At 27.6% G+C, this 13,990-nt stretch overlaps 2 protein-coding genes and 1 non-coding gene across 3 annotated transcripts in view; 1 reads left to right on the plus strand and 2 right to left on the minus strand.

The window, feature by feature from the left end:
- The window catches only part of LOAG_17867 (CBR-PTD-2 protein), a gene marked incomplete at both ends in the record, with an annotated part of 7,520 nt that extends 1,521 nt beyond the window's left edge, over positions 1–5,999 (minus strand). Inside the window, 13 exons of the mRNA XM_020450529.1 lie at positions 202–448; positions 691–834; positions 1,037–1,130; positions 1,440–1,561; positions 1,755–2,082; positions 2,296–2,435; positions 2,726–2,806; positions 3,064–3,180; positions 3,879–4,163; positions 4,407–4,566; positions 5,085–5,272; positions 5,591–5,741; positions 5,923–5,999. Of these exons, the coding sequence (XP_020305774.1) occupies positions 202–448; positions 691–834; positions 1,037–1,130; positions 1,440–1,561; positions 1,755–2,082; positions 2,296–2,435; positions 2,726–2,806; positions 3,064–3,180; positions 3,879–4,163; positions 4,407–4,566; positions 5,085–5,272; positions 5,591–5,741; positions 5,923–5,999 (2,134 nt within the window). The remainder of the gene's footprint in view (positions 1–201; positions 449–690; positions 835–1,036; positions 1,131–1,439; positions 1,562–1,754; positions 2,083–2,295; positions 2,436–2,725; positions 2,807–3,063; positions 3,181–3,878; positions 4,164–4,406; positions 4,567–5,084; positions 5,273–5,590; positions 5,742–5,922) is intronic.
- A 2,226-nt stretch (positions 6,000–8,225) lies between these two features.
- LOAG_20053 lies at positions 8,226–8,297 on the plus strand. The gene has a single exon. It is a non-coding gene; the product is annotated as a tRNA-Ala (tRNA).
- Positions 8,298–13,070: 4,773 nt separating this feature from the next.
- LOAG_17868 (hypothetical protein) overlaps positions 13,071–13,990 on the minus strand; it is a 3,063-nt gene continuing 2,143 nt past the window's right edge. Inside the window, exon 6 of the mRNA XM_020450530.1 lies at positions 13,071–13,409. Coding sequence (XP_020305775.1) covers positions 13,090–13,409 — 320 coding nt within the window. The 3' untranslated portion in view covers positions 13,071–13,089. The remainder of the gene's footprint in view (positions 13,410–13,990) is intronic.

Below are 13,990 nucleotides of genomic sequence, written 5' to 3' on the forward strand. Positions count from 1 at the left end.
ATGTCAATAACAGAAAGTGGAGTGATAATCCGCTATATAAACACGTGAGATGATAATTCTTCACGTCAATAACAGAAAGTGGAGTGATAATCCGAGATATAAGTACGTAGGATGATAATTCTTTAAGCTAATGATAATACGTGAGATATTGATTCTTTAAAGTAATAATAGTACGTGGGATGATGTAATAAGAATGCTTACCTGAAATATCACTTCGTTCCACTTTCATGTTACTTATAAAATCGAAAAATGGTTTCATTTCTTTGAAAACGGTTGAGAAATTATATTTGCTATGAGTGATTAAAAAATAAGCCAAGAAGACGCCATTTTTATCAAATATTGGTCCATCGTTATCTTTTTTTTCCCATTGATTAAATATCGGAAATGATATTGCATGTCCGTATTGAAGGAAACAACGTGAAAGCATATTGCCGGTAAATGATTTTGGCTAAAAAAAATTCTGAATTTTTGTAATGCCAACAAAGAACGTTATTATTTTTAGGCTTAAAAAAAAAACGGATAATTAATTCTTAAACTAATCTTTTAAGAATGCAAAATTACCATCGTGAAATCATTTACAAAGATAATTCGATAATAAAATCAATAGTAACAAATTATTAATTTTTGATTAACAAAGAGTAGCTAAGTTCAAATTTCTCAAAAATATTTTTTTTTAAATAATTAACTAACATTTGATAATTTGGATTGTTTTACACCAAATAGTTGACAATCTTTTGTAGTTGTATTCAAATTTGTCCACTTAATGAATTCATCCAACCATAACTTTTGTTTCACACTTGGATTAATTTGATGGCTAACATGTTTAAGCAAAGCCTAAAATGTTAACCCAATATTGCGTCAAAAAGTTTCATTGTATTATTTTATCAAATATTTCAACTCATATTTCTAGCAGATTTTTTAGAAATAAATTCTTGGAAGAAAATTTTGGAATTTTTATCATCAAAATGATTGCAAAATTTTTAAGACTATATTTGTTAAGATAAACGTATAATTAATTTTCCCATCAATAATTAACCTGAAATTCCAGTAAATGATTAGCTAAAACATCAGCAAAACCAATATCCACATTTAGCGATCCTTTTTTATTTGGATTTAGCAAACTTTCACTTCTAGAAAAAAAAAGTTTAAGCCAAAACAACTTTTTCATCTTTAAAATAAACAAATCAATTCAGAATGTAATCATTTTTCTTCATGATTTATTGAATTTTTAAAATTTATTATCATTAATATTCGCACTAATAAAGCTCCAAATTAATGCCTTTTGGGAGTTTCATTGAAGAATTAAAATATCTCGAAGGTATACGATACTGATATATTGAAAGATATTTATTCTTACATATGAATTATTCAAAATTTACTCGAGTCATATGATTTACTTCGTTCATCTTTCATTTTAAAAACGAATTCAAATTACTAACATTGTCGGTTTGATACCCCAAATAGCAATAACATTCATTTTTGGACGATGACCGATCGAAAAATCAAACAATGTTGCAGCATTTTCATCAAACCATTCATATGGATGATTAGAACGTAAAAACTAAATTGTAATAAAATAATTTATTCTTTCTTTTTTTTCAACCAAAATTAAATTATTCGTTAAGATTAACTATTAATTACTTAGTCGTCTAAAATTGCTAATTACTATCATGTAATAATATATATATATATATCATTTTATTATTTTCCAATTCGGATATTTGGAACAATAAATAGATTATGCACTAACTAACCTGGATTGAATTTTTTTCCGGTAATCGAATTCCAGGACTTTTAATAATTGCATAAAGTGAAACACCGAATGCAACAATAGTTAGTAATATTAGTGGTATTCGAATAATATATACAATTTGTGGAATCAATCTGCTAAATACTTTATCAAAACTGATACCAGCATTACACCAAAGTTGGTTAATTCGAGATTTCACTCTTGAAATAAAGAATTTCGAAGTGGCAAATGATTTAACATTTGCATCACTGATAATAATTGCAGCAGGTAGTATTATCATCACTAATACGTAATTAATTATCATTAACGTACCGGCATATATACCAAAAGACCTAAAATAAGAAAAGTAAAATATCTGTAAAAAATGTACAAAATACGATCAATAATTGACAAGCTAATTTCTTTTATTTTTGTCCTGAAAAATTTATCAATAATAATATAAATTGATGTGAAATTTTACACGTTAAAGTTTAATTACCCTATTCGTTTTTTGTTTTAATTGGCTTAATTAGGCAAGATAGAACTGATTTAAATGTTTGACCAACCTAAGGACCATAATTTCTGATGCAAGATTAGCAAAGAATGCAACAGCAGTGGTTGCTGATGTAACGAACATTGAAATTGCAGCATGTGATATTGCATCACTTAAACTTGATGTCACCTGTTTACGATGACATTTCATTAACTGAAATACCTTCCTTTCACAAAAGCGAAAGTTCAGTTTTAATTTTGTTTCAACCAAATATTCCATAAAATATTGTCCTCAAGTAATAAAATACCAAAAGTAAAAGATATCGTATGGTGAAAAATAATACTTCGGTAAATCATCATCATTACCATCATCGTCGTTATTATTATTATTATCATCGTTGTCACTATCACTGTTGTTATTGTCATCAGTATTATCATCAGAATAAATGATAATAGGAAAAGAAATGATATATTAATCATAGCAAAATGCATCAATTTAATTACCTCTTCTTTATCAAAATTTTCTTCTTTTACATTACTTATATCACACTTTGTTAGCATTGGTGACCATTTTTTGTTAGCATCCTAAAATGCATTTATGACATTCATTTACATGTGTGACATTCATTTACTGATTTGATTATACCAGAAAAATCTTACCGAAAGTTGTAAAATATAATCCGGAAATAAATCTGTTAGCATTTAACTTGTCTAATTTCTAATTCTTTGGAATATAATTTATAAATTTCTATAAATTACACTTTTAACTGCTTTGCAAAAGAAAAAAAAAAGAAGAAAAAAAAGGAGAGAAATAGAAGGAAGGGAAGTTATCAAATGAATACTTCTTTATGTTTCCGATATTGATACATGAAAAGGAAGGCATCATCGGCTCCAACAGCAACGACAAGTATCATCGCAAGTAAATTCAAAAACGGAAAAAATTTGATTCCAAGAATTACCTGAAATTCATCCGGAAAATTCTCAATGCTATTCATGAATTTCAATAAATCATAAATTAGAAGAGAAATAAATCTTGCTGTTAATATCAATATCTTATGGATATTTCACATTTCTTTCTTTCTTTTTTTTTTTAACATTTAATTTCCAAAACATTCGGTCATTCAGTACAATCTCCTAGAGGTCATCGATGAAAGCATAGCATAATGATATCCTAGAGAGGTCAAACATCAATCTTTTTTTTTTTGAAGGATATTTGGAAATTATTGGTTTTGTTCTGATTGCTTAATTGCTGTACAAATGCAAATTCGATATGATCAATGACTTTTTGAGATTAAGTCATCATTGATCTTTCTAAATTAAACATACATCTGTGACATACGGTAATTAGGAAACTGGGAGAATGAACAACTTGTTATTTATATGATTTCATTCAATTTGAAACGGTTAAAATTAACTGGAAGAGCACTTTTAACTAAATATGTAAACTTTAAGCTAACAGAAAAGATTAAAGCACTGATAAACATTAAAAAATTTTATCAGTAATATTATCAATTATCTTTTAATAATATATAGCACAATTTAAATTTAATCAATCATTTCAATAATTAAAAATTTTTTCTTTTCCTTTTTTCTGTTACAATAATTGATGAAATATTTGATAATGAAATAGTTAAAAAAAAGATAAAAATGAACAAACCGTATAAACGAAGAATGCAACACCGATTGATAATAGTATGGTAGCAGTGATACAAAATGTGAAGAAAAAGCTATCAGTATATATCAGTATGATAAATACTACTGTAATAATCGCAACTGCGCCAAGTCTTAGATCACTTCGAAGTTCTTCCGCAAATAATCCTTGCTTAACACCAAATTGCGCCCCAACTAACTTCAACTCATCATCCTTATAGTTATCTTGAAACTTTTGAAGTAAACTTGAATAAAAATGAAGATGTGAATAACCATCGTTCGATTGTGAAATCTATAAATGATGCAAAAATAAAGTTAAATTAATATTGTTAAACAATTTATCTAGGTATAAACGTGGAAACATAAGAAAGTAAGCTTATTACATCATTTTTTCCTTTTTGAAATTTTAAATGTCTCATAAGTTTTTGTAAAACTGAAACATTTTAAAATAATACAGGCAAATAAATAAGAGAGAATAGCTTGTTTGCGACTCTATGATCGTATCAAAATTATCAGAAATAATGTAAACAATTACCGGTAAAACTACAGCAAAATAAAATGGCTGATTAATATTTATAGGTTCATCAATTTTTTGAAAGATCATATTGGATATTTGTTTAGCAATGGGTAGTTGACATTGAATTGAAGATTGATTAGATTGACATGTTAAAACAAGCGATTTGAATAAATCAGTGCTGAAATTATCATTTAAAATAGATGCATTGTTTTTGTTAATGATAACATCCTCAAGAATAAAGCTATTATCTTATTTACTAATTAAGATTGAAATCAGGATAGATTCTGATATATTCTCTAAAGAATAGATATCTCAGTACATTCTCTACAGGGCAGATTCCGATATATTTTTTACAAGATAGATTCTGATACATCATTCTCTACAGGGCACTACATTCTCGACAAGATAGATTCTGATACATTCTTTACTAAGTAGATTTTTCACATATTCTCTACAGGGATTCCGATATATTCTGCATAGGACAGATTCCGATACATTCTCTACAAAGCAGATTTCACTACATTCTCGACAGGATAGATTCCGATACATTCTTTACAGGATAGATTATAAAAGGCTTCCCCCTTTACCTATCGATACCTGTATTATCGTCATCTCGAATCTATCTACTATTTCTAATATCTATTTTTAATAAAATGTTTCCGGAAATCGATGTTTCCGGTTGAAAAATAAACTTACTAATTGGAATCAAGTGAAGAGCACGAATCAGATGACACATCCATATTTAAGCACATTGTATAGTAAGGAAGATTAAAGGAAAAAGGTAAAAGTTTAAGATTTGTTGCATTCAAACCATTCAAATTAATTTCTCTATCAACAATCGAATCAATGGCACATAATCGTTGCATTGTATGCATATTGAATAACTGAAAATAGTAAAAGAAAAAATGTAATTAGAAATTCAAAAGATTACCGGAATATTCCGGATGCGAAACTTTTTTTTTCCGCTTATACAATAATCCGGATTAAGCATTTTTTATTGTAATGCAATTAATGCAATAATGCATTAAATACTCCGGGAAATGAATGAATAAAATTGAAATATATATAGATTTATATTGAGTAATCAAATATCTAAATGATTAAAAAGACGCATTACTTAGACTAAACGGAATCGTCCTTTTTTTCTTCCTTTTTTTTTCCTGGAAGTATATTCAGAATTACTGTAGGGAATTAATGCGTACATTATTGAACGATGATACTTTGAAAATTAATTTTGACAATGTTAATACGATTTCATGTGGAATCATGGTACCAAGAATGAAATATTGTTGACATGCATCAAGTACCATTTCTGCTTTCCTAACACTTTTGTTGATAACAAATCGATCATCTCTGTAATTCACAAAAAAAATGAAATAGTGAAATTTGCAATATATTAAATTAAAAAAAAACCTGTTTTTATTCGCAAAAAATTTTATTAATCTAAAAAGAAAAAAAACAGCAAAGACATTCTGGGTAGTATGATATTTTTAAAATTTCAAATTATTTAATTAATTAAGCTTAATTAACTAACTTTTCTAGCATATCATCAGTGCTTATTTCACGTTTACTCACTGACTTGATATGCTCTTCACCGGCTGCTCTATCCATTAAATTATCCAATGCTAATCGCTGATTGGATAAAAAAGTATTGCGAGTTTCAAATCCCTCAAATACAAATTGGTTTATTATCGATGAAATTTGGAAATATAATTTTATTAGGGCATTTTTTATTTAATTTTATAAAAATAAAAATCTATTCAAAAGCATTGAATTTACGTTTATTATTTTAATACACAAAAAATAAAAATAGAAACTTGAACCAAATGATTGACTTCTTAATTAATATGCTCATTGCAAATAATTAAATTGGTTTATTAAAGAAAGGAAAGTAAAATGGTACACTTACAATTGATGGATCGAATGTAAAAGTGTCGTAATAAAATAATGCTGAATAAGCTGATAAGCATAACGAAATTAACATTGTAAAAATAATAACATACCAGGAATAGTCTAACAAAAAATTTACATAACTGAAAGAAACGTCTGAATGAATAAAATTAATAATAAGTTGAAAATTTAAAATTAATAATTTAGTTATATTATAAATTTACAATGATGAAGTAATATTTTTTGCACAAATCTCACCTTAACATTATAATCATCATAGTGGAAAAGATAGATGACATGACATCAATCTAGTAAAATATATAAAGAAAGTGTTACTATATGTTTGGAGTTAATTAGCATAATAATTCTAATGGCCTAATGATGAAATGCGATAATTTCACTGTCTAATAGTTATGGAAAGGATTAAGTTTAAAAAAAACATATCTCATATTCGATGAACTATGAAATGTGAGCCTGAAATTAATATTGATAGAAATGTTAACCTGTTTCGTGCATTTGCAATAATTTGTTCCATTTTGAGGGAAAAATTTTTCCATTTCATCATTCAAACACACTTTACTTTTAGCTCACAATATCAAACAGTAAGTAAAATTACACTGAAATTCTTTTTTCACAAAATAAATAAAAGATTAAGGATTGCACGAAATATTGAAAATTACACGATTGCTATTTCAAAATTCGAAAAATTACGAATGTAAAAATTGTGTTTTATACTAAAGTTATTTAAGGAAAATTTTAATTACCAATATGGATTATGTCCGATATAGATTATGACAAAAATATATATATTTAGTTAACTACGTGATTATTGATATGTGAAGGTGACAAAAAAATAAATGAGTAAAGAAATAAATAAATAAATAAATCTAACTAGTTTGATGAGATTTTACCGCTTATTATTGATATGTGAAGGTGACAAAAAATAAATGAGTAAAGAAATAAATAAATAAATAAATCTAACTAGTTTGATGAGATTTTACCGCTTATTATTGATATGTGAAGGTGACAAAACATATATATATATATATCGAACTGGCCATGCGATATATTACCGCTCATTATTGATATATGAAGATGAACAAAAAAAAAAAAAGAAATATATATCTAGCTAAGTGACATTTTAGCATACATTATTAATATGTGAAGGTGACAAGAGCCAGATGATATATTATCGTCCATTATTGAAATGTTAATAATGATAAAAGTATAGAAAGAAAGTTAGATAAGTAATTATTCGTAAAATTCTAATATTTTTTCTAAAAAATAAAATTCCACTGCCTTACATATTATAGAAATTGACACAATGCAATGACTATTGAAATAGCAAATTCAAATTTCAAAGCATTTTTATGGATGTTTATGGTTGTCAATATGCTAACAATCATTTCTCCTTTCACATATCACATACTGATAGGACTTGCATTGCCTTTCCCTTCCCCCCATTTTATTATTTCAACAATTGTTTGTTCCTTTTTTCTTTTTTTTTTTCCGTACTTCAACCAAATTATATCTTTCAGTTAGATATTTCAAATTACAATCATTCATATTTTATTTATTATTGCTTAATTATTATTAAATACATTAATAATTTTTGATAATTACTGATAAGAGTAATCGAATAATAATAGCACTTAATATTTGCTGATAATTAGGCGATAATAAATGCTAATGATAAGATTAATATTGTAGCTAGTCATAATAAATTATTGTTAGAAGTGATAAATCTGTTGTAATTAATGATATATGAGATATTCCGATTACAGTAGCCTATGAAAAAGAAGGTGAAGAAGAGGGAGAAAGAGGGAGAGAGAAAGAGAAAGAGAAAGGGAAATAGTGATATTTTCATTAATGACAATTTATAATAATCATATATTATGACAAGTAAAAATTATTTCTAAACGAATAACATGAACGGATATCATCGATGGGGGTTTAGCTCAGTGGTAGAGCGCTCGCTTTGCATGCGAGAGGGCGGGGGTTCGATCCCCCCAACCTCCACAAGGAACTAATTTTGGTAATCGAAACAGAGAATTTCGCGAACGGAAAAAATAAATGATGCTGGATTGCTTCCGTTATCGCGCTTCTTCCTTCTTCCCCATTCCTCCTGTATTAAATGCACCTTTCTTTTTCATTTTTATTTCCAATTGGAACGTTTATTATCGATTTCTCCTCGGTTCCGGTTGAAAAAGGCACTACATCCGGAAAAATCGATATGAAATAATACATTTTCCTGATAAATTTGAAAATGCGCAGCGCATTAGTTGACAATTGTTTCCTCTACGACATTTGCCATATTTGAAGTTGACAAAATAAGTACTTTTTAAAAGTATTTTTGGGATATTGATTGAGCCATCACTATTGATGGCCATTAAAATAGGAAGCGGTTTTTGAAATTAATGAAACTATTTGAAAAATTGAAATTAAAAAAAGAAAGATGAAGAAAAGTTCTCATACTTAAAGACTAAAGATGTGAGAAGCTTAGCCAATATATTAATGGCTTAAGTTAATGGCCTAATGGCTTGAAGTTAATATTGAAATGATAAGAATTCCGAAAATATTCATAGAATATTCACATCTCCTATGATTTCATTATAAATATATAACAAAGATAGGAATCATGAAGGAACAATAAAGCCTATAAGGCTTTTTATAAAGCTTGAGGCCCTAAGCTGCAAGCTACTTATGAGAAATAGATCGAGTTTGGCCACATATTCAATCGTGAAATGATTGTAACAAATTGACCAGATTTCATCCATAATTCCTACTGATCAGATAATTAATTCATTTTAATTCAATTTCAAAATTATTAGATTTTCCAGATGAAATGTAAAATCACCGCCATACTTATTGCTATATATTAACTGGTTGAAAAGATCGATCAATATTTATGCAAATTATTGAATTATTTCAAAGATTTTAAAAGTTTCGAAAAACGAAAAAATGCCATATTTATAATATATATTATTCAAATTTTAAACGTAAAATTTTATCATTTAATTAGCTAAAATGCAAATTGAATATTGGAATGAAATAATGGAAATGAAAATATATGCAAGCATAAAATGAGTGCATTGTTGTGGAAAAGTAATCATTTTCCAAAAGTTTTTCAAATAATGACGCATAAGAATGATTAAATTTTGATTTAATTATAACCAAAAATGATGACAACAATTTTCCGGAAATCATTTCCGGATGACTTGCATTTTTCGAAAAGAAAAATAAATAAGAGAAATAATTAAAGACTTGCTTTATTTTGGAATATTTCAGTTTTATCCATTTTCATCTCTTACATTATTCATTTATTTCTTCATCTTACGATCGTCTAATAATTAGCAAAATGAAGAGTGAAAAAAAGAAAAGTGTAACAAATGAAATACAGTGGTGAATTCATCGATAAACAAACAAAGCAATAAATAAGTAAACAAATAAATAAACAAACAAACAAAAGTCAATAAAAAAATATCAAATTCAAGAAAAAAAATGGTAGAATTTTTGTGTCCCAAGGCTCAACTTCAATTAATAATTCAAGCCTAAATTCTGTCCGAAATTCAGATTTGAATTCAGATCAGCTCAAAAGCCCAAATTCTGTTCGAAATTCAGATCAAGCTCAAATTCTGCTCGAAATTCGGATCCGTTTAAGTTCGAATTCAGATTTAAATGCTACTTCAAGTTCAGTTCAAATTTAATATCAGTTCAAGCTTAGCTCCAAAAATCAGGTTTAAATTTAAATTAATACCAATACTATTAACCAATTATTTAAACGATGCCATAATATTGTCATATAATATAAATCAAAAACCAAAAATTGAATTTTTCTGACAACAGAATTAAAGAGTTAATTTGTCGAATTTCGTTTTTTTTTCAATTTCTAAACATAAATTTTAATTGAAATTAAACTAACATTATATCAGAGCTATAGAAATATGAGTACACATTAAAAGAATTAAAACAAGCAACAAAAGCCATAGGTCTCCTCTAACCTTGTTGAGGACACTGAGGGTACGAAAATAATGAAATGCTGATTATGAGGTTGAGTGTGCGACATTTATTCACTCCATATGTATGTATGTGTGTGTGCCTGTCTGTCTATGTGTGTGTATGTGTGTGTGTGTATGTGTGTGTGTGTGTGTGTATGTTGTGTGTGTATGTGTGTGCGTGTGTGTGTGTGTGCTTTCCACAGAATACCACATACTTGGGATCCTAATGTGATCATATTCTGACGGTCACTTGGATTATCCCTTTTACCTCACCTTTCGCTTCTCCGTGCACATCAATATATTGTCATATCGACAAATAGGGACGAAAAGAGGTAGACAGAATACATAAGATTAGTAAGGAATCGATTAAGTTTTCCTTGACCTTCTTTGACCTTTAATTTTAAAAATTATCTAATCAACGAAGGATATTTTTTTGATTGGATTATCTGATCTAATATTGATAATGAAACTAAATTACGGATAGTTTTATGAAATGAAATGATTTTACTTTTGATCTTTAATCTTAAAGAAATCTAATCAAAAGTCGCTTATCTACCCTTTTACTAGAAAGGTAGCAATTTAGTTTGCTTATTAATTAAGACTGTATCAGTAATTTAAATCATCTACCATTAGCAAACTTATCATTGGGATAATTTATTTCTTCCTCAATCTCTCAGACATTTAATACCATTCAAGTCTAAATGAAATATTGCGTGCTATCCGATCATCCTATATAATATCGGGTCTGTAATTAGATAATTAAGCAATAGTAATTATTTAATCGAAAACTTAAATTAAGTGATAATAATATAACAATATTTAATAATAATAATATAATAATAATATAACAATATACTCAACTTATTGGACATTTCGAGAGCAGTTCGAATGGAAGTAAGCGGTATTGATGTGTATTTAGGCGGTATAATTGAATAAAATTCTGTAATTCTCAACAAATAAACTTTTAAAAGAAAATTTTCTTCTTTCTTAAATCAAAATTTGTCAGTTAATGCAATAAAATTTCAATTTATACTTGAATCAAACAATTAATTGAATAATCAGAAATGAATTGTAAATGAGAGAATTGAAATTTTTCTCTTCCTATGATAATTAAACTACTTTTACCTTCTCTTTTTTGAAATAAATTTTATCGCAAAACACGCAATTTATAAATGGAAGAAATACAGCAATAGTATGAAGTACGAGAAGAAAGGAAATTTCGCATAAAATTCTTTCAAAAAAATTTTTCCTGAAATGATATTTCAATGATTTCCTCATTTCATCGTTCCTTTTTAAACTTCATGTCACTAATTTGTCATCACTATTTGGTATTCTGACCAGGAAGTTCTTCAATTTGATCAAGAGAACATTTCGAATGAAACTGGAATGAAATGTTTGATTAATAGATACACCATATGATGAAGTAATTAATGCACTTTAACTACGCAATTAATGAAGCAAAAGTATTCACCACATATCATTAAGTATCAATAATTAAAGTGACGTAAAAAAAGTACAATATATAACACTTGAAAATTAGCAATAATTAAATTAGTTTTCCAAAATATATGGTTTTAAAGATATTATATGTAAATTTTAAAAAGAAAAAAGTTGAGAAAATATAAATTTAAAATGTAATTTCAAAAATACAACTGTTAAAAAATGCATATGAAAAATAAAAAAGGAATAATATTAAATTTTAAATTTTAACATTAATTCCATTTATTAAATATCAATTAATATTAATTAATAGAAATTATTAGATAGTTTTGTTACATAAATGATAGTTTTATTTATTACATTTTGAGCGAAATAACACAAACATATTTGGAGATAATATAATGCAAATGTTTTCAACAAAATTCAAAGATTATATTTTGTTATTAGTAAAATTCAAATAATTTATAACAATAGTATGATAAAATGAACAAAATGACTTTCACATACGATATTATTAGTGGACAACAGATGACAAATGTGATAATATTAATTGTCACAGCAGAGCACAAGCATACAAATAAATAATTATAAAGAACAAGAATTCCTTTTCTCCAATGCTCCTCCTATCCGTAAGTGATACAACTCCGTACTTCATATCATTTTATAATATATTAATGAAGCTATTAATTTTTTTGCATTCGTGAAAAAGAATTTAATCCGAAATTTTCACTTTATGATTTTTGTTAGGATTTATGCAAATGTTATAATTCTGAAAGGTTTACTATTATTCAATCAATAATAAGGCATACAAATCATTGCTAGCCTTTTTAACAAGTTAATTGTATGACAAAATCTGCTACTATTGGTATTACGGTGATCGTTTCTTTCCATGGGTTCATTGACATAATGCACCATTCGACAAAGCATTGTCAACCATTACTGTATCCATAAGAGTATTTTATTAAAATATATGCGCGGATGGTAGTTATCGTTAAATTACATCTAGGAATTTCCACAATTTTGAACTTCTTCAAGTTAATCAGCCATTAGTGTATTTTTCTTATAGATTCAAACAAGTGATGCTTATAAGAAACGCTGATATCCATAGTTTAGCAGTATTCATTCAGTCCTCTGTTCTCCACCTCAAATTTAACTTTGCTAGTAGTATTTCTCCAGTCTTTCAAATTAAACAACTTTGAAATTATCATTTGGACATTTAATTTCAAATTTCCTATCTAATAAATATTAGCAGAGAAGTAAATGGCATATCTCAATTGCACATGGAACTATTCACGACAGAACGCAACAAGTTCTTTTTTTCACATTGTAACTTGTATTTTCACACTGTATTGCAACAAAATAGGAAATATTCTTTATTCCAGACCATAAATATGTTTAGCATTTGCTGTGGTAACATCGGCTACCTTCATCGGATCTTCATTCATATAAGCAGCAATGAGCTCACAAATAGCTGCTAAAGCACATGGTTCATTTCTGTTGAATGATGTAAACTTATGAAAACTTCTTGCTTCATCCGTGATACGACTACGAATTTCAGCTGGGATTTTCTTATCATCAATTTTGGAATACATGAAAGGTGCATCGGTTTCCAAAACGACCCTCTCTAGCGGTATTTTACAATTACGCAATGCATACTTTATCCCATCATCGCTCCGATCCTTCCACAAAAAACCTGTAACAGAAACTAGTTTTAAGAAACACACGCTAGGAATTTTGGCAGATTTCATACGGCCATTTTAAAAGACATTTGACTTCGTCGATCGAAATACATTAAGGACAATGACATAAGGGACATTTTGTGAAAAAGAAAAATGAATTCAAAGTGCCAAAAACTTGTTTATTTTTTGAGTCCTATTAGTAAAGTAACTGTTCAACTTCAAACGAATTGTGTATAGTGATGATTTTATTGCCAACTCTAACAAATTACCAATGGTGTACTAATTCCGATAATGAAGGTACAATCACATCAATCTTCCATTGCTTTCCTGTACTTCTCCTCAACAAGCCTTTTCTATTTCCCATCTGCTGTCACGAACTGATGAAATAGTCGCTTTTCTTCATTATTTCTTAACAATTGAAAAATGCTAACCAGTTAATCCAATGTAGCAGCCCATTTTGATATATGTTTCAGCTTCTGCGGCTTTACCCGTGAACAATGTATAACCACTGGAGGCAAATGCTCTTTATACCTGAGACAAATATTTTTAAAAGACATAAATGTAGGCTTCCTGGTCCATATTGTACAGAAAACCA

Source organism: Loa loa (assembly GCF_000183805.2).
Source record: "Loa loa unplaced genomic scaffold supercont3.142, whole genome shotgun sequence".
NCBI lineage: Eukaryota > Metazoa > Nematoda > Chromadorea > Rhabditida > Onchocercidae > Loa > Loa loa.